This window comes from Lepidothrix coronata, unplaced genomic scaffold, assembly GCF_001604755.1.
Source record: "Lepidothrix coronata isolate B3197 unplaced genomic scaffold, Lepidothrix_coronata-1.0 Scaffold5, whole genome shotgun sequence".
Lineage (NCBI taxonomy): Eukaryota > Metazoa > Chordata > Aves > Passeriformes > Pipridae > Lepidothrix > Lepidothrix coronata.
In genome coordinates this window covers 9,703,674-9,730,751 of record NW_016690185.1, presented here as the reverse complement: position 1 = coordinate 9,730,751, position 27,078 = coordinate 9,703,674, and the positions used below count along the sequence as shown (strand labels likewise).

The 27,078-nt window shown below is 40.0% G+C and overlaps 1 protein-coding gene across 9 annotated transcripts in view; it reads left to right on the top strand.

The window, feature by feature from the left end:
• The first annotated feature begins 517 nt into the window (after positions 1-517).
• Positions 518-27,078, top strand: part of ECHDC1 (ethylmalonyl-CoA decarboxylase 1) — a 46,752-nt gene continuing 20,191 nt past the window's right edge. For 2 of the 9 annotated variants that reach the window (XR_001876922.1, XM_017828291.1), the window contains exons 1-5: positions 518-741; positions 11,017-11,238; positions 16,806-16,948; positions 22,352-22,404; positions 24,332-24,412. Coding sequence is in view for 8 of the 9 variants with exons in the window: in XM_017828291.1 (XP_017683780.1) it covers positions 720-741; positions 11,017-11,238; positions 16,806-16,948; positions 22,352-22,404; positions 24,332-24,412 (521 nt within the window). In the remaining variant the exon portion in view is untranslated. The other 7 variants (XM_017828325.1, XM_017828318.1, XM_017828302.1 and 4 more) reach the window with 7 other exon arrangements.

The following is a 27,078-nucleotide window of genomic DNA, read 5'->3' as shown; positions in this document are numbered from 1 at the left end:
CTAAAAGAGTTTCCTGCCAGGTCAGTGAGTTCAGTTGGCTCTTGGTTCTCACTCCCAGGAAGGAGGAGGAAGAAGTGTGGGACCACTACCCCTCCGTGGAGGTGGGCTGGTATTTTCTCACATGAAATCAGATCTTATCTTGTGTAGGAAGGTAAACAATGCACAAGCATATTTTTGTACTGCATATATTTTCTGTGAGAAAATGAAAGTCTAACCAAATGACAGTGTTGATAAAGTGAAAGGTGAGAGCACATGGCAGAGGCTTGACAGCCCTTTTGGCTGGACAGAGGCCCCTATTCTAGTATTGAGCTCTAACCAGACATGACTTTGCAGAGCAAGAACACACTTTACCTATCTATTCAAACTGCTTGATAGGGCATAGAATCCTGGCATAGTTTAGGTTGGAAAATACCTTTGAGATCATGGAGTCATGCAATAACTTCATAGCTATTAATGTTTAAATACATCAATGTTTGATGGGTCACTGAGAGTGTGAGCAAACACCGAGCTGTGGCCATGCTGAACCTCTCTACTGCTCTCTGGCCTGATGAATATTTCGTTATTCTATACCAAGTGAAACAACTTTTGGCATGGGGGCCTGGGCTCCTTTCCCTCAGCTTCCCGAGAACACACACTGCAGCCTGCTGATCATAGCACTTTTCCCAGAGAAGTGAGTTGGTTTGCTTGGACAGTGTCAGCCCTGCTGAGTGACACTTCCCATGACACTTATATGCTACAGAGGTGGGTGTTTCTTTACCTCTTCTTCCAGACATGCCTTGGTGGAGCTTGGAGTCAGCTCTGCAGGAGGAGACCCTTAAACAACATGAACAGAAAACACAAAATCAACACATTGTGGTAGGATGGGTATGGAGCTACCTGGGAAGAACTGAGCCCTTTGCAGACATGTCCAGTGACCAAATAGTGTGTGGGAAATAACCCTACTCTTGCATGCTGGCAGCTTTGATGCATGAAGCGAATGGGCTGACATACAAGTACCGATAAGGTTGCAATTCTGTGGTATGCACAGCGACTGCCCTGTCCCTATCCATCCCCTGACTAACAAAATCAACCCAAATTTAACTTGGCATGCAGGGCTTTGTTTAGAAAGCTGCGGCAACTCAGGGGTATTTCAGATATCTGCAGTGAGGATAGGAGAGACAGCTGGGGTGGTAGTCTTGTTAGCTAAGCTGATATAAATTGTCCCTTCCCATGAATCACAGTTGTCAGGCACCAAAGGGACTTGGGAGCCTCCAGGATTAGGCTATAAGGAGAAACTGAATATCATGACTTTGGACCCAGAAATCGAAATTTTAGAAAGATTTCAGAAATTTAGAAAGAGAATGCAAGTATCTGCATCTCTGTTCTGTGGGTCTAGTCTTTGGAGTATGCATTAGGCCATCCTTTAGCCTGTTACACTTCCACACAGAGCTGATGATATTTGCCTCCTAAAAATTACAATCAAGGGACCCTTTATGAACTGGCTGTGGGGTTATGTGTCAGTTAGTATCCAATAATTCCTGAGATCTAAACCCAGATCTGTTATCTATTTGTTCCATGACTCTGAAAGGAGTTGGTAAAAATAGCATCTGGGAGCTCTGTACCTATTGGAATTCAATATTTCAGTCTGGCAGCCTTGGATCTGAAAGTGAAGCATTGGTCTTTTAGCCAGTAAACCATCACAAGTTTCTGGGTCAGCGATAGGGGATGGGCACATACTATATAATTCAGGTGGTGACCTGACTCCCCTAGGTCAGTACTAATTTAGCAAGGCGAGGAGAAAGTGTTATTGAAGTCGGTGGGATTATTTGCATGAATAGGCAACTTTACAGGATTTGGCGCTTTTTTTAACTTCTTACTGTACAGTCAAACGTGCAGAGACTAGAGTCACCATGCTGCTGAAAGTTACAGCCTGTAAGGGTTCTTTAGTGTCTGTTTTCGAAGAGGATCTCATTCTCCTGCTCATTTTGCTACAGACCTCATTCTAGACTCTGAGTACACCCTGGTCTAATCATTATGTCCTATATGACACGAGGCCATAAAACCAAAAGGAGGCAAACTTGTTTATGGATGGGCAGATCAGTGTTGTGCCACCAACCGCTGCTAGGTGGCAATATGTTACCTGTAAAATCGCGAGCTACCAGTCATCATCGGTCTCCTCTGCTTCACACCGAGCTGGGACGTGTGTGGGCATCGCTCTGCTCAGAAAGAGGACAAGGCCTCGGAGCGGGACTTGGAGAGAGCTGCTTCCCTCACACAGATCTTTAGCTCAGTACTGACATTTTCCAGAAACAAATGCAGGGCTGAATCCTACTGGAAAAATTCTTTGTGAACCCAAGAAGAAAAATAAGAGACAAGCCTGCCTGTTGCATTATTTCTGCACAACACTGGCAGTGTTGTAATAAGGGAACAAATCCTTCTGTTGTACAAAGATAGCACCGCCTAGGACTAGATTATTTCATATTCTCAATTTGCTTAACAATACAAAATGGAAAGTATCTGTTCTACATGCAAAGCTTTTGTTTTTCCAAATATATGATTAATTGAAATCCTCTACATATTCAATCAACTAGACCACCTTTGGGAAATTTGTATGGACAATTGGGTTGAAAAACGGCTTTGTTAAAGGTAGAGAAGATGTATTTCCAGACACAACTTTCAGCCATGCTACAAATACTTAACACTGAGTCATCTAATGTATGTATTATGTATTATGTATTAACAAGGACACTGTAAGAAAGACTGGCTCATATTTGCATATTACTTTGAATACACAACGCGATCTACATTTAAACAATTTATTTCCCTTGTTCTGGCTGTTGGTGTGGCAGCATTTGTTCTTCCAAGAAGGGAAACCAAGGGCAGAGAGGACAGGGCTGTGTACGACAGTGCTATTTTATGCCAGCTGCAAGTTTATACAAAATTACAGCTTGATGCCAGGGTAGGTTGCAGCTGGCTCCGCACTTTGGCCCAGCTGCCAGAGCGTGGGTGCAGGTGAGTGGCACCTGAAGCTGGGGAGGCACAGTGGCCAGGAACACGACAGCTGGAAGGGGCTCACACTTGGGCTGGCAGGTAAAATGGATATACGCGAACACGGGGAGCCGGAGTCTCGCCTTATGGCGACATGGGTAGGGAACTAACACCTCTCCTGCCTACGGCAACCACCAGGCAGAGCGAGTGGGGCGGGAGGCCAGCGAGCAGCCCCGTCGGTCCAGGCTGGATCCTCCCGGCAGAGATCCATGTCCTAACTAAGGCCACTTACGGCGAGACGTTGTTCAGAGACAGAGGAGAAACAAAGATCTTTAATTACACTGGCTTGGATAGGATAGAAACACAGAGCTTGGTTTTTAGCGATAGAGGCTGCCAGTGCAGGAGGCAACAACAATAATGACCTGCTCAAGTAGCGTTTAGCAGCTTGGGAGCTAACAAGCGCCTTCTGCGGCAAGACTGCTTAAATTTAGGCAGAGTTCTCGGCTTTCTGTAGACACAGTCTACAAACGTGGCACGGAAGAACGCAGACCCTGCCAACCCCAAACCTGCCTCCAACTCCCTGGGGCTCCATAGGTTCTTTAATCCCCTTTGCTGGCCCCGGGGGCAGCCCCGGCACTCGCCCCACGGCATGGACGGGCGGCGGCGGGCCCGGCACAGAGGCCGCGGCGGCGGCGGTTCCCGGCCGGGCCGCTTTCCCGGCAGCACCGCCCGCCGTGCTCTGCTCCAGTGGCGCCGGGAGGGAGCGGCGGGGCCCGGTCAGTGCCTGGCCGAGCCAGGTCAGTGCCTGCCCGCGGGCTCCACTCTCCAGGCGGAAACAGCGGCTCCTGCGGGACGCCGGGGCAGCTCAGGGCCCCGGGCAGGGTCCGGCGGCGGGGCAGGCGCGGTGTGTCCCGGTCCCCCCGGGCCGCTGGGTGCCCGTGCTGGAGGGGGAGGCCGATGGTGCTTCTGCCTGGGAATGTCCTGTGCTGCGAGCCCCCACAGCCTCCACCCAGACACCTCGGGTGGCACTTCGGCCGTGCTCAGCACTGAGCTCTTCCTTGACGGTTGATTTAAAATAACTAATTTTGTTTAAAAAAAAAAAAAAAAAAAAAAGAAGAAGAAAAAAGTAGGCCGCGTCGAGAAAGCTTTCCTCTGTCAGGACAAGTGCTACAGTGCACTGGTCAGGATTTTGGCATTGCACAAGGTCAGCAGCAAGAAACCTCTGCTGGGGAAGGAATTTCTACCCCTTGGCCCCTCAAGCCTTCACATTCTTCCCGGGGTGATACTATGCAGGGAAGGTGCCTTTGCTTTCCAAAATTTAGCACGTAGAGTCAAGGAAGCCAGTGACAGGCAGTCCTGGTGTGCTTCTGGTTCCCAGTGTTGCTACAGGAGGAGCATGAGAATCGTGCTGCATGGCCAGTTCACATGTCAGGATGTGTTTTTGGTGTTGCTGTTGGCAGGAGCATTTATGGATGGTGCTGATAAGGAGAGCAAGAGTAAAGAACAGTGTACTTAGTGGAATTCTGAGCACTTCTTGACTGCAAAATTTCTTTACAGTTTTCAGGGCAAATTAATCATTGGGAAAGCATCAGTATTTGTGATTACAGCTAGAATTGAATTCATGCTTTTATAGGTTAGGATTTGGTGACTGAAAGGCAAATGGTGAGTTGGTTGTGAATGTTTCCATTCCTGTGAAGTTGTGCATCTGCTTGTCTTAAAGGGCTCTAAAACCTGGTGGGCAGTGAACTTTAAAGCGCTTTCTGTCACTGTTATAGAGGGCCCTGTCTTGACAGGGGTGAAGAGAACCTCTTCAGAGGTTCAAAATATTAAAAATTAACATTTTTTAATTAAAAACATTAACAAAACATTAAAAAATAAAGGGCTGGAGTGTCTTTCCAGAGCATAACAGATTCTTGCTCTCACCCTCTGCTGCGAAACTCAGAATCTTATACTCACCATGTGACAAAAATAAAATGTTTTTAGGTACTATTATGTATTCAGGGAAAGGTTCCTTTTTTCAGCTGTTTTGCATCCTTGAATGCCATTATTTTTCTGTGGGCTTTGGTGTGTTTCTGTGTGATTTGTTGACTACTCTTAAAAATAATTAAAATGTGGTTAAAAGAGAATGTAATTGTTTCAGACAGAGAGACAATTCACATCTAAACCCTACCCTGCAGGGATCATTAAAAAATACAAAACTAAGCAAAGAACAAATAATTTGGAAAACCAAATAGCTTGCTATCCCCAGAATTGAGCTGCTCAGAAATAATGAAAATAACAAGGGAAAAAAGAGACAAAAGCAGAAAAGAGGTGTAAAGAGTAAGCCAGCTTAAAACTGAAACCACAGACAAGAGGGGTTTTTACTTACAGTGTTAAAAGGTTTTTGTTCCTACAGTTTATTTCACATGTGCATTATTTGATGCCATTTCAGTTAGTTAATTTGGGCATCTTCTCACTTCTTGTTCTTTCAGCTTCTGGATGGATAAACTTTGTTTCTAATGCTGTCATCTAGAAACTAGGAGGCCCAAACCTTTTGTTCTCTCAACAGTAATACAGAGGATAAAAAGTCGTCCTGTATAATACCAGCTATTTCTAAAGCCTGTTTTAAGTAACTTCTCACTGAACTGTAGGGACTGTTGATCCCATCCAGTTCGTCTACAGTGTGGGTACCAGAGACCATGTACTGAAAATTTGAACAAGGTTCAGCAAGTTTGAGACCCATGACCACTCCAGAAAGGCATGAGGGATCAGTCCCCTTCCCAGGGAGGAAGAATTTCCTCAGTTCCCCAGCTTTGCTTAGTTTCTGTGTTTGTAAGTTATGTTTTGTCAGTAGGATTTCTGCTGATGATCCCTTGACATACTTAACATCTAGTCACTGCTTGCTTTCAGCAGTAGGAAAGCCAGCTGGAGAGGTGATTGCCTTCATCTTGCTTCATCTGGTAATTATGAGAGTGGGGGAACCTGTTGGGTGAGGTGTTTAAGTTAACCTAACCTGTGCATCATGGAAGGAAAGCAGAGAGATGCAGAAGTGGATGAGGCAGATGAAGGGCTCTGTGACCTTCAGGTGAGGGGTGGTGACAAGCAACTGGCAACAGAGGAACCCTGCATTTGAGACCTCCTTCCTACACCTTTTTTGTGTCTGAAGACAGGGTAGAGAGATTCCTCTTCATTATGAGACCTATGCTCTTGTCTTAATTTGCATCCAAGCTGACCCCCTTTGATCTTGCTGGTTTTGAATCTCTTCGTCCAACATTTGAATTTATTTTCTTTTCTTTTTTGTGCCATTATCATCCACTGTCCCAGGTTCCACTCATTGTTAATGACTTTCACTCATTTTTAGCCTACTTTTTTTTTTCTTTTTTTTTGTACAAATGCCCTATTTTCATGCTTTGGTTCTCCATCGCTCTGCTTTTTCATCTGCTGTCACGTTATAGGGTCAGTTGTGCCAGTCCTCAGCACTGGGTCACCACTTGCTTTCCATTCATTTGTCAGTCACTGCAGGGATGTGGTAAAGCATCTGACAGTCATGGTCACTATTACAGATTAATGCCTTCTAAAGTGACTGATAAGACATGCACACTGGGTTGAGTTGTAAATCATCATCATCATCTTCAGCTCACATCTTCTGACCTTTCTTCCCTGTCTTCACACTTCTGTGCAGTGAAAATGCAGCTGCCTGAGGATTTCATCAAGTCAATTTGTTCTGTTCTTGACCTGTCAGCTGCCCTTGACACCTTTGGCAGTGTCACAAAAGTGCCTTTCTAGTTGTTTTTGTTATGCCTTTTGAATATTTTCTCCTCCCTGAGATGTCTTTTGTGGATTTTGTCTGTTGAATCCCTTTATTTCTGTTACACTTCATCCAAACCCAGAAATTCAGTTGGTGTCTTATTTTTTTTCAGTAACTATATCTGCACATCACAGCTGTCACATCCTGCCTCACATACAAGGGTGCACTTATTTCCCTGATGTATTGAAAACACATCCCTGTGTCTTTTCTCCCTCTTTTCTTTTTCCCTGACTTGTGTCAGTAATTCAGGCACCATTTTTGAGCTGGAATTTTCCCTGTTCATGTATCTTAACTTGCTGATTTGATTTGCTCTGTAGTGCAGTGTTTCGTGTTTGAGCAGGCAGCTCGAATGCTCGTTTGGTCTCCCGACATTCAGGTCTCTAGTTTGTCTTAGTTCTTCTACCCATCCAGGAAGTTGCTACCTCCAGCAACTTACCCATTGCTCTGGCCAGCTATCTTTATGCTCAGTGGCAGTTGCAACTGGCAACACTGCTGGAGGTTACTGCTTGATACAGCATGTTTTAAGAGAATAATCGGGGTTGCAACAGAGTATTGGTAAATGGCAAGGGCAAATATGCTTGTTCAAGAGTTGGGGCTTACTAATTTCCCAAAGAATCTGCTCAGGTAATATTGATGTTGGTGTTATCCCTGTTAGTACTATTTTTTATTAACATTGTGAGGTCTGACTTTTAAGTAGACAGTTACAAGAGGCTTTGGGAAGGACTCTGATACATATGCTTACACAAAGGTACATAGATTGTCTGTACATAGATACATGTATCACTCTTGCATAATGTGTGTCATTCCTTTGTATTGCAGTGCTGACATTCAATAGGTGCTCATATTAACCCACAGTCTGCTAGCCCACAGGCAAGGGTGTTATAAAATCATTTGAGTGCCAAATAGGATTTAAACTGTTGTTTTATGTAAGAGTTACAATAACTGTGGAATGAACAACTATTGATGTCGATACTATTGGCTTATATCTTAGTTGTCACCAGTGATACGTAAAGCTGTAGCACTCAAAACATTTGAAAGATGCTAACTAACCACTGTTATTGTCAGATTTTTTTTTTTTTCACTGTAGAAACTGTGCATAAACTGTCTGTGCTAGAGATGTTAATGGGTATAGCATGTCTGACTTTTTGAAATTAGACTAAGATTCCGTTTCTAGAAGTGTATCTAAATGGATGAGATTATGTTAAACTGAAAATCTGAAAATTTTAGTGTTAATAAATGTCTCTTGGCTGGTCCTACAACACTATAAGTGTTACTGTAACATCTGTCTCTCTCACTTCCTTTCACTTACAATACAAAAAAATTAATCTCAGTCATGTTGTGGATTGCAAGTGCTCTATACTGATTGAAAGCTTGGATGTTGTTTGTCAGAGATTCAGCAGAGATCTTTTTAATCTGAGAGAGCTCTAGTTTAAATATCATGCTTTTCCTGAATGCTTAGCTCTCTCAACAGCTCTCTCTGAGCTGTTAAAATAATCTTATTTTTATTTAAAAAGGTATTGGGTACTGACCAGTACTGTAAGAGATGGTTTTAAAGAAAATAATTCAATGATAATACCTTGCATGAGTCATTAACCATGAGTCATGATCAGCTGGCAGTGGTGTCCAATTTGTTTTCTAATCCTGTACTTGCTGATGCTCTTTATAACCATAGTGATAATATTAAAGAGCTGTTAATGCATATAACCACACAGCTGAAAATGACAGACTCTTTTTTCACTGGAATAAAATTTCCGTATCTTAAGTCTGTTTTGCTCTGTATATTTCTTGTCATGAGAAATCCAGTAATGTATAAAAGTCATCCAAAAAGTTTGTTGGCAAGGAGTTAGGTTAACAGAACAGCCTTCTCCCCCCCCTTCTTTGCTTTCAAGCCAATCATTGGGGTTTCCTAGAGAATTGCAGTTAGTCTGTTTTCTTATGAGGATTGGGGATACTTTGTAATCATTAAAAGTTGAGAGCTGATTGTTCAAGCTATGCTTTGCAAGGAAGGCCTGCACTATCCATGTATTTAATGTTTGCTCTCTCCTGAGCAAAAACCAGAAGCTGGATGGAAAGTTTTATTGCATCAATGTATGCTGAGGAATGACTACTGAGGTTTTAGAGAAAAGGGAAGGCTGTCTCCCTTCCAAGAGCCTGAATATAAAAAGAATCAATTAGTTGAGAAATGAGCTTTGGAAACCCATTTTCAATCTTTAAATAAAATTTTACTAAGAGAAGTGATTTTAAAAGCTCTGAAAGGTAGTGGCTGAAGAGTTGCAGGCTATATTAGAATGTGCATAATGGAGAGTGTTTGGGTGTCCAGCAGTTGGGGAACGTTATTTATGAAGTAATAAATCTTGTATTCAATTAGATTTCAACTTGATTAAATTTTTGTTAGTTTTATTAGTTTTCACTTTAGAAAAGTTGATTGTTACAGATTAAAACCTTGTGTCTCAACAGATGTTAAGAAATCATCCCTTAACCTATTCCAGTGTAGATGATCTTATAATGCATAGATTTGTGTGGGCTTTTCTTGTTTCTTTGTGGTGACCTTGTGAGATAGTGTTCTGTTGGTGGGTGCAATGTGGCAGGACAAGCATGAATCTACTGGCATAGATGGCTCTTCAAAATTGCTTGGTATTCCTGCATATTCCTTCATATCCCACAGTGTGGTTGCTCTGCAAGCTCCTCCTCCATTTCAATGAGGACTATACCTGCACCAACGAAAGCTTTTTCCAGTTTAGTGTAGAATGGTACAGCCAATGACAAAGTAAGTGTTCACCTGACAGGACTGTTCACTTTTTTCATTAAAAAACACATGCAATTAGCTTATAATGTACATCTTCTTGTTTGTGATTATATAATAAATGTTTTCAAAAATTTGAGTCTGTAAGCCGTAAGATGCCCTGAACAGAGCATAAAATATAGCTGTCACCAAATTCTGTCTCAGTGAATGTGTTTGTGCTGTGGGTTCACCTTAGGAAAAACTTCCCAAGAGCTGCATGCCAATTTTGAAAAAATCTTGTTTCTGCCAAATATAATTAAGAAACAAAGAAGGTCTCTTCCCAGTTATCAAAAAAGTGAGCATCTACCATGTCTTCTGAATGGCTGTGTATATTAAAAAGGGGAAAAGGTAGGACTACTCTAGCAAATTGCAAGATTTAGATATAACAAACCTTTTTCCATGTCCTGTGAGGGTTCTTTTGATTCCCACTCTGAGTGGCTTCTAAGGTGACTTTATTTTCAGATCAGCTGGTTCCAGTTCAGGCTTTACCCTGTTTCTTTCAAATCACTTGTAAACCACTTTGTCCAGTAGACCCTTTTCCAAAGTAAATAAAATAAGGCAGAGATGCTGATCAAGAATAATATAACTCCTTTCTTATTATTGTCTGATATACAGTCATGTACTTTAGAGCGGAAACAGCAGAGGAATAAGCCATGGGTATACTGGTACATAGAAATAGTTTACCAATATTATGTACCTGTGTAAAAGGCAAGTGTAATGCTCAATGCATAATACAGTTGTACACTTCTCATCCTTTGGAGTACTGCACAGGATCTGGTGCTCAAGTGAGATCAACTCAAAGTGCTACTGGAATGACTGGGAAAAGCACATAGCTATCAGAGGCTGGCAGACTAAGTAGTTTCAAGATGAAGTGTGGTAACTCTGTTAATGGAATTAAGTGACAGGAAACAGACTTCAATATAGGAATGGTCTTCAGTTCTTAATTTTTATGTTTCTCAAGTATTTCTTTTGGGAAGGTCTTGCTGTAACAGTTGCTTACAGAAAAGCAGGAGATCCAGATCCTGAAAACTAGGGGATTTGATAGTATTTTTCTTCCGTCATAGGTGTGGTGTTTGGGGGTTTTGGTATTTTTTGGGGGGGAAGGGTGAGGGAGGGATTGGAAGATTAATACAGAGTGAATTGGTCTAGTGGAATACATAAAAGTCTTACTATAGTTCTTGAGCCTCTTTCATGTTCTGTGCACAAATACTTTTTCAATAATTTTTTCAAGAAAAGATTTAAAAAGATGCTAATTTCTGGCTTAACTACTAAAATCCATAAAACTCCTTCTGTTAACTTTGTGGGAGTAGATTCAAACTAAGAATTTTGCAAATACAGTCTGCAGTGATTTCTGTAGACTTTTAGGATTTCATCACCTTTATATCAGTTTCTACTGTCCTACTTCCCTCTTTGTCAGAGGACTGAAGTGTATTTCAAAGGAAATTTCCTGATTTTTTTCCCCCACCCCATGTATTTCCAGAAATGGCCCTTCCTCTGTGGAAGAACTTACTTCAGACTACAAAGGAAAGAATACTACAGCAGAGAAGGTTGTCACTGTATAATGGTGCTCATGGCTATGAAGAAGAATTGATAAAGAAGAAACTTCAACAGTTTGCTGGTGGATCCATCAACCTTTCCAAAGAAGACAATGGCATTGGAATACTTACCTTGAACAACCCGAGGTTAATGAATGCTTTTACAGGTATTAATTAGTTGATGGGATTGCTAGTTGGTTTTGGCTTTTCCCTTGTTCAGTTACCCATTTTAGCATTTTGCCTAAAGAAAGCGAAACACTATGTCTTACCATTTCTTAATTAAAAGAATAAGTATTTAAGTTTTATTCAGATGTGCAGCAAATGTCCACTGTTCTGTGTAGTAACTTTGCTATAAATGTCATAAGAACCTTAAGAAATTCTTAATGACCTTGGGGACTGTTTCACAGAATATGCCTCTCCCCCTTTTTTTAAATGTTAGCACAATTCTGCCACTGTGCTCTTTCTTGTATCTCCTTTCATTTTGTCATCACTGCTCTGGAAACATTGAGGGCATTTTTGTGGGGGGGAGAAGACACCATATTTGTTATGTAGGTGGTGTGGAAAGACTGAGTTTACTTCTTTATTCTTTACTTATATATATATATATATACACACACATACTTTATTTCCCTGTAACTTAAACTTCTGTAGTTTGGTCTTTTTCACTCACTCAAACTGGCTTCCATTTCTTCTTCGTTTGTCTTATGTCATAAATATTAATGACTGGTTAATTAAAGATCAGATGAGCTGGGTATTCTCAGCTGTTATGGGTCAGTGATCTATTTAATATACTTATCTATTAAAACCAATTGCCCTATTTTATTAATCTTGTATTGTGAGAGAGGTTTTTCTTCTCCAAGATAAATATATTTGCTGTCTCTCCTTAACTGTCTAGAATATTCCAATTTATGTCGTTCTCTTCAGACATGAGTGGCACAGGTTCAGGGTCTGAATCTGCTTTAGCTGGAGCTGTGCAGAAACCTTTAAGAATGTTTTTATCTCTTAATATTTTGAAATGGATAAATTTGTGTCATCTTGTTAATTTCTTTTTTGCTGTTCTGTTTTCTTTTTTGCTGTTCTGTTTTCCTTCCCAAGTCTCACCACTCCTTTGCTTCGAACCAGTACATTTGCAACACTAACAAAGTGTAGAGCCGCTTACCTTTCAACTAATGATTGTTAGCTGAAAGGAACCTAACAGAGCAACAGAATTGGTGGTTATGTCCCTAGATGTGTCTGCATTCTTTTGTTTCCCTTCAAAAGCTCACGTATAAAATCATTACCTAACTTGAGAAGTTGTAGCTTAAAGATGTTAGCATAGGGATTGTCCTTCTGAATGCCTCCCTGTCAGCATTCATGCTGTTCTACAATCATAATTACATTGTAGTTTCCTCTTTTACTGCAGATTGGTTTCTGTTTTTGACTCAAAACAGAACTGTATAATCTGCACTTTGTAGACTCTGTTCTCTTATCTTATTTGTTGTGGAAGTTGAAGGGGGCATGAGAAATGAGATGTAATAGCAAAAGGAGAAAGAACAGATAAAGCCCAGTCTGCTATGGAGATCAGGTGTAATAAAAGTCAAATTGCTTAAACTAAACTTTAATAGATGCAACTGTTTTCTATGTGCTTGGCAGAAGGGGCTCAGAATTGATATGTTGAAGTGCTGAGCAGGTGCAGCTGCCATTTAGGCAACTGATAGCTGTTCTTTGCCTACACAATGTTCTATATAATGTTAGTGCACTGAAATCATATCACACATCTCGAGCACCCAAATTAGCAGATATTTTCTCTCTGGCTCAGTTGGTGGTCTGTAAAATAATCTCTTCTCTCCTTATAGACTGCTGTGAAAATAACGTATTAGTGTATGTGAATTAGATGCTGTAGTACCAAAGAGGACCTACAAAAACTGCTGAGGAAATTAATAGTTTTGTCTTTGTCGCAGACCCTAATTACCATATGACAAATGAGCCATGGGATCAGGCAGTTCTGTTTTACAGCAGTGTGTAGAGCCCTGCAGAGAGCAGTACTCCATTCTGCTAGATAGTAGCCACAAAGTTGCTCTGAAAAATCTTACTATGGCAGTTCAAGAGATACTGCTTCTTTCTGCTGTACACCTCTGCTAGAGACTTTCGTTGTAACAGGAGGGACAGTAGAAGCAAAATCAGGCTGGCCCCTTGGCCGCTGCAGTTAATGGTATGGCATCTTAATTTATCTTGCTCTTCATTTCACTTTAACATTACTGTCTGTAAACTGTAGTTGCTGAGGGACAAAACCAAGAACCTGATCCTGTTCCTTCTGTTGTCTATCAAATAATACTCTTCAAGGAGCAGAATGGGATGCTCAGACCCTAAATTGCCCCAGCAGGACATGGTTGATTTCATCAGCCAGAGCCTGTAGATCTGCTGACCCACCCTGCTCCACCCCGCAAATAAATTCTGTTGATTCTGTGTCTCCGAGCTTCTGAATAATGGTAGATGTGAATTTATGTATACATGTATGCTTCCTTTAGAAAGCCGCAAAATATCATTAAACTGTTGAGGGAGATTCTTTTTTCCAGGCATTTACTTTACACAGCAGTTTTTTATCTCGAAGGAATTATGTTTATTCTAAGCTTGAGCAACTCATGAAATCAAAACCAGAACAAAATTGTTGGCAAATTGCTAATGGGCAATATGGAGGTTGTTATGCCTTTTTTCTCTTCTTAATTGGAATCTGATAGCCACGTGTTTGAAATGGTCTCTTTGGAAACAAATGGTAATAATGTCAGTCTAAGCCTGGTGGAACCAATTTCAGCAGCCCAACCAATCACTGAACTAAACTTGAATGTAATTTAAAAGAGAAGAAAGCCAGCCTGTAGGAATTAGATAATAATGATGATAATGTTATTTTCTAGAATTTACTTTAAAACACTTATTCTCAGATTATAGTTAAGATGCAAACAAATTATTATTCCAAATAGATTTAGTTCTCTAAAGAGTATGAGCTTAGTGGTATCAAATATTGAAAGACAAGAAGGGCTGAATGAGGATTTGCTTTAGTGTTATGTCCTCATCATTATATCGAACATCATGGACTATATCTGTTGGTAAAATAATAGTTCAGTGTTGACAGGAATGGAAGGAATTCTGTGCCAGGAGAATGGGACAGGCTCTGGCCAGTGTCTCTTGTTCTGAGCTATTGCACGTAAAGGGCTCATACAGTTCCTTCATTTTTTCAGTTAAATAAATTTTTGGCTTGGAATACTGTGTGGAAAGACTCTTCAATACCTCACTGCTTTGTCTATTAAAAGAACCACAAACAGTGTTTGTGCTGTATTTGACACTAGCAAAGCTTGGATGCCAGCCCAAATACCTTTCTAGTAAGAAGACTTGTCAAATAAGCAATGAGTGAAAGCCACAGGGTTAATGCACGCATATTTGAACAGCATTTGCAGAAAAGTTGCTGAGTGCACCGTCAGTCTGGAAAAGCATTTCAAATGAAGACCCACAAAAATCTCATCTAGGCCTAATTCTGCTCAGTACTTTCGTTCATGGCTCAGATGATAAAATAGAAGGTGAAGTCCTGAAATTTTCAGATGACCCCAAATTGGGAGAGCTTGCTGTTAAGATCTGTTATTAAAATTATTAGAGAGAGGCCTCTGCCCGAATTAAGGTGCAGATGACACCATATGCTGAAATCAATAGTCCCGGTTTATTTAACAGTAAATGTGAGATAGAGAGAAAGAGATAGAGAGAAATAGAAAAGAGAAAGACGGGGGGAGAGAAAGAGACTGACAGAAAGACAGATTAAGTAGAAAATACCACCTGTCTGTGGGGGAGGTTTACAACTGAGCCAGTTTGTGCAAGGGAGGATGGGTTTTTACTCCCTCTGTCTTAAGCGGAGAGGTTTCGCCATCACAGATCCAAAAACTCTCCTCCTCCTCCCAGAGCTGATTTTCAACACAGCTGCTGAGTTTGGATTTACATTCTTCTCCCCACCCTTGTTTACTTCTTCTCAGACCTGGGACGATTTGGACCACCTTTATCTTACCTCAAGTTCCTATCAGGTGGAACAGTCCAATTCCCTGAAATCCGGGAGGCATATTCTGGCAGGAAGTGGGCTTCAATGGTCATCTTTGCAGTTTGCTACAGTGGGCAAAAGTCCTTCTTAACAATGTTTAAGTCATTAGTCATAACGTTTTGGTCTCTCACACTTGCAAGATTATTCTTTGGAGCAGAGGTGTGGCAAAGATAAACAAGGTTAAATTCAATGAAAGCAAATGTAATGTGCTGCACACAAAAAGCATTGCCAAATTATAAATACAGAAGGGAAAGGAACTGGCAAAACTGTAGGGATTTGTTAGAGGATCATAGTCTGGATTTGATAGTAGGTAAAAAAACCAGTGTCATTCTGGTGTATAATATGTAATGTCCACTTAATTATTGGCCTCCTCAGAAACATTGTCAAAATGTGCTATTTCAGTGGCTGAGACCAAGCCTAAGGGGGAAGTGCTTGACTAAGTGTTCACTCTTGATCTGGTGCTGGGAAGCTTACTTCATAAGGAAGTGCAAGAAAAACAAACAGGAAGGAAAATTCAATCTCCCATGGGTTGGCTGCTAACAGGCATTTTCAGAACAGAACGAGTCGTGTGCATGCAGGTGTAGAGTTAAAAAAGCAACACTGTTGGCAGAGGAGAGCTCTTGATAGTATTAATCAAAAGCACATTTTTGTCTGAAGAAGGTAGGCCTGTCCATCTAAATTCTTGTCAAAGGAGTGTAAAGCTGAGCGTAATCAGCCCGTATGTAGCTTGCTTTCTGGAATTAGTTTCTGTAAATGTTTTCTCTTAAGAATATGATTGGACAGAGTCATAGGCATTTAGAGAGGAAGAGCTTTAAGTGAATGTAGGGTAAGCTCCATTGGTGTGGAAAATGCCACAGTCTAGGATGAGCTTTAGGAACAGGAGTTTGGAGAGTTCCCTGTCAGGAAGGGTACTTAAGCGAATATATGAGAATATGGTGTTTAAGCTAGAAATAAAAAGCTAGTACAATGACATACTTTGTAAAGGGAGGCTTTCTATAAAGGTTCCAGCTAGGGAATGAAAGACATTTTAGAAAGTTGGGGGTTTTTTAAATCTAGAAGGCACTTTGCTCCTATTTTCAAATATATCTTTATTTTCTTTTGGATGGATACTTCTAAATGTCTTTGGCCTCCAACACAGTTTGGTCTTTGGCCTTTTTTAGGAATCTTTGTTAACATTAACTGGTTATGCCTTGAGCCCACCTTGCATGTGGTTCTTTTCTGTTCTCTGCCAATTCTTTGAGCAGGGTGAAATGGCAGTAACTTCAAAATAACTGATCTGTCCAGTTGGACAGATCTGGATGGAAAGAAATAAGTTCATGTGTCCAGAATGTATACAATTGCAAACAGGAATAAATCAAATAGAGAGGGGTTTCTTGTTTGCTTGTTTGTTTTGTTTTTGCTTTATTTTGTTGGTGGTTATTTTGTTTTGGGGTTTTTTTGAGTGGAACACAAATATTGTTCATGCAGAACATCCTTCAGAATTTCAGGAAGTGCACCCTTGAAGAAAAAGTGTATGTTGGTGCTTGTGTGCAGGACTTAGGATGGTACTTTCCCATGTGGTTTTAAGCCTATCACTTATTAATTCTGATTTGGTTTTATTGGTGGAAAATGTAACACAAAAAATGATTGTGATAATAATTTCCTGTTAAAAATTTTGCTTCTCCCCACTTGTGACAGGTACTATGATGGTAGAACTCCAGGAGAGGATAACTGAACTGGAAAACTGGAAGGATGGCAAAGGCCTTATCGTCTATGGTGCAGGAAACACATTTTGCTCAGGATCAGATTTGAATGCTGTCAAAGAAATATCCAACTCCCAGGCGAGTATTAATACACATTACGGTTTTGGAGAAAAATGAGCTTTCTGAGATTCTTTTTAAACAGAGGAGTTGCACTACAATTCTGCTGCAATTTTACATGCCACAGAATGGAGCTTTTAATGCTTGAAAAAATGCTAGCAGCCCCTTTAAGCTGTGACTTAAATGTTATTGTAATTGATTCGTAACTGTAAATTCCTACATATTCTTTTTAATCTTTTCTTTTAAAAATGTCATTTCAGTTTCTCAGAGCAGTATATAGTGAATTTACACATCAGATAAGCAGTGCTTCTGTAGCTTGATGTTTCAAGTAATAATTTTTCATATACTCTAAAGTAAAAAAGCAAATTTAAGTGGCATGGCTGCTATTACAGAAAGGTTTCTGTTTTGTCAAAACTGTGCTTGGAACTGCATAAAATGGAAGGACAGATGCAATTCTTGTGCTGTACTTGAGTCAGGTAAGTTTTGTGTGTAACTATGGGGTTGAAGAGGTTAGGGGTTTGATGGCAATTTTTTTGCTCATGTCACTTGTTTGGCAACTTTCACATGTGCTGCAATTCTTTTTATGGATTAATATGTGGTACTTGGCACTGTGTAAAACAGGACTTTGTCAGCTGCAGAAGGGTGTTTTCCTGTGCTGCTCTTAAGTCCTAGTTTGCAGTTGTGGTAACTGACGTCCTGGTGCTTTTCTGCGGCCACTTCAAGTTTCAAGACTTAACCACACAAATTAAACTTTTATTTGGGCATTCCAGTATGAACACCAACACAAAAACTGGTTAAACTGGTATTTGTCTTTAATGATGATTTTTTCTGTTGATGAAACTAAATGTCATAGACCCCACAAATTCTAGCCTGGTAAAATATATAGGACAGTCCAGTTTTCAAAGGGTATAGGACACTTTGTTGCTTTTGGGGAACACTATGAGAGATGCTCTTTTCTTAATACGGAGATTTCATGCTTTATAGGTATAAATGGTTTTGAGGGAGTTTTCATTTGGATACTTTATAAGCATTGGTAATTTTAAAAATATAGATGTATCTGTGATTTTTTTTAATTTTTTTTTTAAATCTGGTTATTTTAGCATTATAGCAACAGAAAAGGAGCTGAAACCAAGCAAAACCAGTTCTTTTCTTATCTTCAGTCTAGGCTTTCCTTCAGAGTTCTGCATTCAGTAAATCTCAGTGATTCTGCTTCCATACATTTATTATTCTCTCTGTATGTTTATATAAATTACTTGGAGCCACTGCAGTGGCAGAGAGGGCTCTTCTAAGGATTAGAGTCCATAACAGATATAATGGGCAAAATTAAATGTATAGGTATTAATTATAACTTCATTGAAAATTCTTTGCACAGAATCTAGATCTCATACTAGTATTGAAATAAGGTCTAAAAGTCACTAGAAATGCTCCACGAATAGTTAAACATAGTTGCTTTCTATTTCCTTTGGAGAGTTCAAGCTATTTATCTTTTAATGAGAGTTTCTTTATAATAGCAAGATCCTAAACCATCTGTTTGGTGGGATTTAATAGTTATATTAAATAAAGCTTTAATAAAATATGGAACAGCATTTGCTGTTCTTTAGTCTTACAGAACTCTTCTCTCTAGATTGCTGCAGGTGAGAGAGTTTTTTGTGGTTTCAGGTTAAGTTTTCTGTCCACAGGCATCTCTAAGGAAAAAAAATAGTGAATAGCTTCATGCCTTGAACTGGTATATTTTTCTCTTTTTTTTTCTTTTTTTTTTCTTTTTTTGCAAGGCTGCTTTAGCCTATAGCTTTTACTAATTGCAGAAAACACTTTTGTTCAACCAGTTGGTTGAGGGAAGATTGTATTTTTCATGATTTTAAATCCAGTTTGCTTTTTCTTGTGGTGCAGGATAGGCAGAATAATGGCCTAGAATGCTGAAGGATTTTCATGCCCCCTAGTGGCTCTTCATCCTCCTCTTCCTCTTTATTCTCTTCCTCTCTTTGTCCACCTTCTCGCATGTTCAGTTGTTTCTAACTGTGAAACAATACCTCAGGTCCCCTGCCTGTTCTTCTTTGCAGACTTGCTAACATTATGTAACCAAATCACAGAAGGCAAATGAGTAGTGGAATTTAAAGAAAAAAATATTTTTCTTTCTGGTTTTGTAAGCCTGGTTCCCAAGAGTGAGAACCTCATTCTGGAGTGAGACTTGAAAAGCTGGCTACCCAAAAAGCAGGAGTGGCTCTTGAAAGGACAGATGAGAGGAAGAAGGCACAAAGGAGAATTTTGCTTTCCTTGGTCCTAGTCTAGAAGCCCTAGGACAGAGGTTCCCAAGAAGTAAGCCATGGAGGGAGGACTTTGGAGCAGTTGGAGATAATCTGGAAATACTGTTCTATCTGTCATGAAAGTGGACTGTAAGCTCCTGCAGCAATAAGAGCCAGTGTTACAGTTTTCTACTTTATGAAGGTGACTTTCTTCTTCCCTGTCTCCCCTAGCCCCACCGCAAGCTATTAATCCTTTTCTTCCATATGTAGTGCATACTGTATTTTACCTCCCTTTCTGTGTATTAGATTTCTTCTTACTTCAAGGACAGTATTAGAACTGAAAATGTAATTATTCCAGTAGACTGCAACGAATATCTCTTAGAGTATTTTATCTGAATAGTAGCCTTATTTTTCTTATCAGTGTAGTGGGTTGACCCTGGCCAGATACCAGGTACCCACTAAAGCCGCTCTCTCACTCTCCCTCTGCAACTGGACAGAGGAGAGAGAAAAAAAAAAACAGCTAAGAATTCATGAGTAGAGATAAGAGCTGGGAGAGCTCACTTACTGATTACCTTCACGGGCAAAACGAGACTCAAAGTGGGGATAGTACTTATATTTATTACTAACAGGATAAGAGCCAAAGAGTGAGAAATAAAACAGTCTTAAAAAACACCTTCCCCTCACCCCTTCTTCCTTCCATGTTCTCCCTCCTCCACCCAGTGGTGCCGGGGGACAGGGAATGGGGATTATGGTCAGTTGTTGTTTCTGCTGCTGCTGAGAGAGGAGTCCTTCCCCTGCTCCCATGAGGTCCCTCCCATGGGAGACAGTCCTTGATGGACTTCTTCAGCCTGAGTCCATCCCTCGGGCAGCAGTTCTTCCCAAACTGCTGTCCTGTGGGTCACTCCTCCATGGGGTGCAGTGCTTCATGAAATAACTGTACTGACGCGGGTCCCCCACAGGGGCCACAAGTCCTACCCAGAAAAAACCTGCTCCAGCGTGGGCTTCCCTCTCCGCAGGTCGCAGGTCTCTGGCAGGACCCGACTCTATCCTGGGCCTCCCACGGGGTCACAGCCTCCTTCATGCATCCACTTACTCCATGGGCTGCAGGTGGGTCTCTGCACCCCGATGGTCTTCCATGGGCTGCAGGGGGACAACCTGCTCCACCATGGTCTGCACCACAGGCTGCAGGGGCCTCAGCTCCGGCGCCTGGAGCACCTCCTCCTTCTCCTTCTGCACTGACCTTGATGTCTACATTGTTATTCCCATGTTCTCACTCTGCTCTTCCCTGGCTGGAATTTCTTCTGCGCAACAGTCTTTTGTTCTTAAATATGGTATCACAGAGGTGTTACTATTACTTCTAATTGGCTCGGCCTTGGCCAGCGGCAGGAAGTCTGCCCTGGAGCTGGCTGGCATTGGCTCCACGGGACAGGTGAAGCTTCTAGCAACTTCTAACAGAAGCCACCCCTGTAGCCCCCCTGCTACCAAAACCCAGCCACAGAAACCCAGTCAGGAAGTCTTGAAGGGTTTATTGGCCAGGACTCAAGCAATTGATTTATTTTTTTTCAGAGTGTTTTCTGTGTGGGCGTTTTTTCTATGGGTTACACAGTAGATTACACAGTAATCTCTACCACCTGAGAGTATGAAGACCTTTTGTCTGCTCAATCGTAATTGCTGTTATTAAGCTGGTCTGTTCTGGAATTAATCTTTAATCACCATTTTGGATTTCAACATGAGTTGAGAGGGCCAGTTTCAATGCAAGGACTCTACTGTGATGAAGTGAGTTATAGTATGGGACAGTTATAGTATGGGAATGGTGCAAGTCTGTGTCTGAGAACTGATACCTTGTATGTTTGTGTGGGTTTTGAACTTAGCTATTAAAATAGCTGTCATGAAGGATTTGAATGTTCTTTAATTTAGAATGGAGATATTGCTAACGTTCTTAATGGGTGTAGGCGATGGCTAGAGTCATAACTAAAAGCCTCTTTGTACATCAACGTGTGCTGAAATTTTCAAGCAGGCCTTTAGTGTAATAAAACTGAATTCACTGGTTCTTGTATAGCAATTCTTGTGGCAGCTTATATCTGCCAGACATCTGTGCCTAAACACCATAATGCTGGTTGGCGTTGGGCAGAGTAGCACCTGAAATTGGCCTACTATTATTTCAAGGTCCTCTTCTAAAGAGGTACTGGAGACTTACTGGGTATCTTTTGTTTTCCTGGAGCATGAGTCAGAAGCTCTTAATTCTTTAACTTGCCAAACCCTGTAAAACGTTGTTTTAGAAATTATTAAATTCCAATAAAGAAATGTTTATTGGTTTTGGTTTGTTTGGATTTTTTTATTTTTAATTATAATTTAAAAGAGATGCTGAAATTGTTACCTACTGGGTTTTTTATTTCTACAGTGTCCAAATGTAATTTTTATTTTTAATTTGTGGTAAATGGTATGTGTAGTTCAATTCAGTATGTATATGAACACGGTGATACTGAGTCATTTAATCTAGTTATTTGTCAAGTTCCTGGTTAATAATAGATGTCTGAGAAAGAGTGTAATAACAGGGAAGGCAGATAGATAATGATTTAGCTTTAAAAAATTCTTTTAGTCCCCAGCAACTTGTGACTAAGACTTCTAGAGCTAGAGGTGTTACCTTCTATGTAATAACCTTTTGCCGCTTTTTCTGTCGTGAGTTTATCTAGTTGTTCTTGAATTCATGCAGAGGATGTAATGCCCTGCTGCCAAGTTTTCCACATTTTAATTACACGTTGTAGGAAGAAATATTTGGTTTGAACGTAGCAGCAACTTACTTTATTTGGAGCCCTTTAGTTCTTGTGTGGATTAGATGGGAACAATTGTACCTTATTGACTATTGGTTACAAGATGAACTAAAACATAAAGGATGAAATAAGAAGAGTCTTTCTTTTGCAATTACTTTAATGGTGGCTTAATTATAACTGGAGTTTATATAAGTTGATTGAGGTCTGATTTTATTTTTTTGACCTGATTTATACTCAGTTTTTTATTTGCGCATAGAAGGGTTAGACTGGAATTTGAGCAAGATGAACCAAAGAGAAAAAAACAAGCTAAAGTAAATATAAAGAATACTTACTCCTGTCTTCTCCATCTGTATGTTTAATTGCTTCATATTAAGATCACTTAATGTTTTTTAATTTCCTGTTTTTTGTAGGATGGGATGAATATGTGCATGTTTATGCAAAACACCTTAACCAGACTTATGAGGTAATATATTTTATTTACCCTTCTTTATGAAGTAATTATAAGTATTGGAATGTATTTTAGCTAACTCTTTAATGAGATGTTTAAAGTTTAATACGTAGTTTTAAGTATGTAATTTTGAATCCCAGACCTTGCATTGACACATGTTAATCAGGTAGGTATTTATGGATTAAAATTAGACTTTGAAATTTTGCAACTATTAGACTTTCCAAAGATCAGAACAGGAAAAACCGACCTAGGGTTACATGTGTAGAGCTAGGAGATACCTAGAGTTAAGGAAATCTAGGCCTTCAAATTTTCAGAAACTGGCTTCTATAACTCTGTGAAAGTTGGTAGCTCTTAAATAACAAGCAGAGACAGCTTATGCAGCCTACACAGGTAACGTTTGTTTGATATATCTGTTTAATCTTCCCACTTCATAAGAGGAATGTATTCAGTTCTACCATCTGGCACTTCTGAAAACCACTTTTTCCTTTCCTTCAAATTTAGATTCCCCTAATCTATTAAATCCATTAGTGCTAAAGTCTGTGTATTTTCTGCTCAGTGCTCTTTGAAGATAAATACTCTTTGTTTTCAAATATTCTTTCTTTTCAAATAATCTATATGAGAAAGTGTTATGAATTAACATTTTTTTCTGTAAAATTGCCCAGGACACTTATAGTAGTAGTACTGTAAGGAATCCTCAGAATTGGAATCCATTTGAGTCTCCATATAATCAAAATGGATGGGGCAAAGCAGAGGAGGAAGATGTGTGAAGATTAACCCCCCACACCTCAGGTGTGTTGACTTAGCAGACATTGAAGCAGTGCTTCAGGGGGAGCAGTGAGCTGCTGTCTGGGGACATCTGTTGTAGATGGGGTTAGTCTCCCTCAGAAAGAGGGAGATGCTGACTGTGATCCTGAAAGAGGTGCCTTGAATGGATCAAAGTGTGGATGTAGGGGTCTTGGACCCATGTCTTCTGGTTTCTCATAAACCACAGGAAAAATGAGGCTGCCCTCTTCTGGTGGGTTCACGTGTCATGTATTGTATGAAGTGTGCTGCAGCTTGTAAGTGAACTTGGGCCAAAAGAAAGTGTTGGTGCTTCTGTTAAAGTAGAACTAAAACCAAACATGTGGTCCTGATCGGGAAGCTGACTTTTGAATGTGGTTTGAAAACTGCTCAATAAGTTAAATGTTTCTTCGTAGTAAAAGATGAAACAGCTGTATCAGCATGCAAATTCTGTGACTAACCAATTGTCTTCATTTCTTAGGGAAGTTGGCTTATCCAATGTCACTGTTCATTAGTATTCATTTCACAATGGCAGTAGGGAAACATACTCTTCCTTCCCTCTGTTCTTTGAATTACCTTGAGCATGATTAAATACAACACCAACAAAGGTAACAGATTGCTGCTTTCCTTAAATGGTTTTGTTCTCAAAAAAAAAAAGAAAAGAAAAAAAGTTTTGTTGATAGCTGAGATAGTAGCACTCTAAAGAAACTGCTGAGGCTGTCATGGTAAATCTCATTATTTTTAGATAACCCAGACCTTCAGTCCTTTGTATCCCTTTCTGCTGCTTTCTGTAGTATACTGGCATAAAGTAGAATCTTGTGTTGCTGTCCTGTCACTCCTCCTTGCAGATAGTCTTTTTAGGTATAATCTATAGCAGGTATGCTTCATAACGTGTTTTTTCAGTATGCGATCCTTGTTTTGATTCCATTTGATATCTCTGTCTTGCTGTTTAATTTTGGGATTCCATATCAATTATGCAATAGTAATTTTGAAATAAGTGGAATTGGTATTGTGCTGCTTACCCACAAAGATGTTGTTATTTGAATGAATTGGAACAATATATTTTTCTAAACTTTTACTATAGAGATGGTTTGGTTGACTTGCTTTCTAATTTTTAAAAGACTAAAAGCTTGATTTTTTCTTGCAAAACTCTCATGTGTAGGTTGCCTTTGATCAGTGTTGCACTAGTCCAAGGAAAAGCTTTTGGAGGAGGAGCAGAACTTACCACGGCATGTGATTTCAGGTAAGACTAACAATTTGAGTAGCTGTTACATTGGATCAGTGATTTAATGACTGTCCATGTGAAATGTGGAAAACTTGAGGTACTGCTTTTACCAAGAGTCATGTCCCTGGGTTCCAAGGCATTGGAACTAGACTTTGTCAGCAGACTTCACAGGAAAGTGCATGTCCTGATAGTACAGAGGAAAGATTATTTACTGCCAGGTTATACAGTTTGAATCACTATGTAAAACAAGAGCAGTAAGCAATTTTAGTAACCAGCTGTGTTATACACCAAGTAGGTCCAACTCACCCTAGAGTGACAGATAGGACGGCTGCAAGATTATGTATCTCCCCGTGTCTCCTTATGTGAATGTCGTAAGTCAAAAATAAATAAATAAATCTCTTAATTAATCTGATATTTTGTGTTCTGGGTTTTTTATTTGTAATGTAACTATGTGCTCTACAGTTCTTGAAACAAGAGTTTGAGATACAGGGGAAAGCAAAAACATCCCTGTTTTTTTTCCATGCAGGTGCAGGAATTTGCCAGCATGAAACAACTAGTGAAAAACAAAGGGCTTTAGTTAAAGAGGCAGAATGGGAATGGGAAGAAACTAAAATAATAAAATGTTGCTTTATATAAACCATTGCTAATGTGCAAATAGCCTGGAGATGTAACAGGATAAGCACTGTGGGCAGCCTCTCTGAAAACGAGGAGCTTTTAGTGAAGTTTTTATATAAGAGGAGGAAATGTGCTCTTTAAGAGGGCCTTAGTGCCTGAAGTGGGAAAGGAATTATCCAGAACAAGCTGAAAGTAGGTACATTCAAAAGCAATACTAAGCAAAGTAAACTAGAATATTACAGTGCTGTGCCAGATATCAGGAACAGTCTTTGAATAGAGGAGATGGTATCTGCACTGTCTGAGCCACTCGGAAGCAATCTTCCTTTGCTTTGAAAGTAGATGTGGCTGGATCTTTCTTCTTATCTACTCAGCACATGGTGAGCCGAAACCCCAGCTCTGACTGTGAGTACAGGCTGTATTACAAATGCCTGGGAAACACGCAGAGAGGCTCTGTGTTTGACAGCTGCAGCACTGACAGGAGAATGCACCTGGGAGACTCAGTAGACCTTTCTGTATTTGTGAGCCCGTTGACAGAATGTGTATCTTGTTATCCCTAAATAGGAGTTTAGGGAATGTGAACATAATGAAATGCAAATCTTTCGACTTTCTAAAATATGTAGTCTCTACTTATACTCCAGCTATGCTGTTTTGACATACTGTGTAATTATAGGCATTGTCAAGTAGCTCTTATTTGCATGAATTGAGCAGCTGCAATTCCTCTCATGTACTGCCATAATTTTCATAATAACTACAGCTGTTGATCCATCTTCCATTACTTTCTAACACACCCATCTAGTGCAACTAAATAACAGCAATTCAGGAACAGTAAGTGGGACTTAATTAATAACAGCAACAAGATAGAGAAACATACTCTGTGCTGTTATTGCTCCTGAATTTGAGAATTTAATACTGGGGGAAAAAATTCCTGGGTTTTTTTTTTGAGAACCATAAGTAGATATTAGTGGAACAGGTATTTTATCCTGAGTCACTAAATGCTAGAAGAGGAACTTGAGACAGAAATCAGAGAGGTTCATTTTCTTCCTTGAATGAGCTGTTTGGACATTTTATTTTTTAAGAACAAAATGAGTTTGTTGTGGCTGCTTTTAATTCTAAATTTTTAAATACAGTTCTATTTTCCACAGTTACTGCGTAAGCTACCAAACTGCTTGGTTTTGGCCTGAAATATTTTCGGATTTTTATCTCTGCCCCTTTGTACTACATTAACTATACTGATACTGTTGAAGCAACTTGAACCAAAATGACCTCTGTATCTCCTCTGAAAAGTGCTCTGGCAGCACGATGCACATCTCTACTAACGTAGAGGTGTGGACAAACCCAATTTTAAAATAGCTGAGGTAGTTTAAGATATTACTGATACATTCTTCCTGTAGCAGTTCTTGTGGCTAATTGTCTCACTGTGATTTAAGCCAGCTCATTTTAAATTGGATTATGGAGGGCTTGTGTGAACTTTGGCACGTTTATTGCTGATATAAGGACAATGATGAAAAGTGAAAGCAGCTTAGATCAGTCCACTTTGGATCTGGAGGAAGAGGTCTTTTCAAAACATCTTCAGTCTTAGCTGCTTTATGGATTGTTGCATCATGACTCTTCAGAAGAGCAGCATCCTCATAAAGATCATAAACATGTTATTAGGGGGAAAAAGAAATCAGATAAGCGCAGACGAGCAAGGTAATTAAAGTCCTTTCAGAAATTTTTTTGAAAGATAAGGCTTCTGACACTATAGTTATTTATCTCAATTATTACTGTAAAACTGAGCAATGCAGAACTTGTTCGGACAACTGAGCTTTTTAGTACTGCTTCAAGAAATATTGACTTTTTTCAGTGTGTCACAGTTGAGCCTGTGAAGGTGGTTTGTGAGTTCTGCTGCCTAATGTTAATGTATCTTGTGGTTCTGCATGACACTGCAGCCATTTCAGGTGCACAAATTAATCTGATACTGGATTCAGTGATGCGATTTTACGAATAATTGAAGCACCTGCATGGTTTCCCTATATGCAGAAACTTGAAGTGTATCCTTACATATACTTACATAGTGTGTGAAGGTAAGG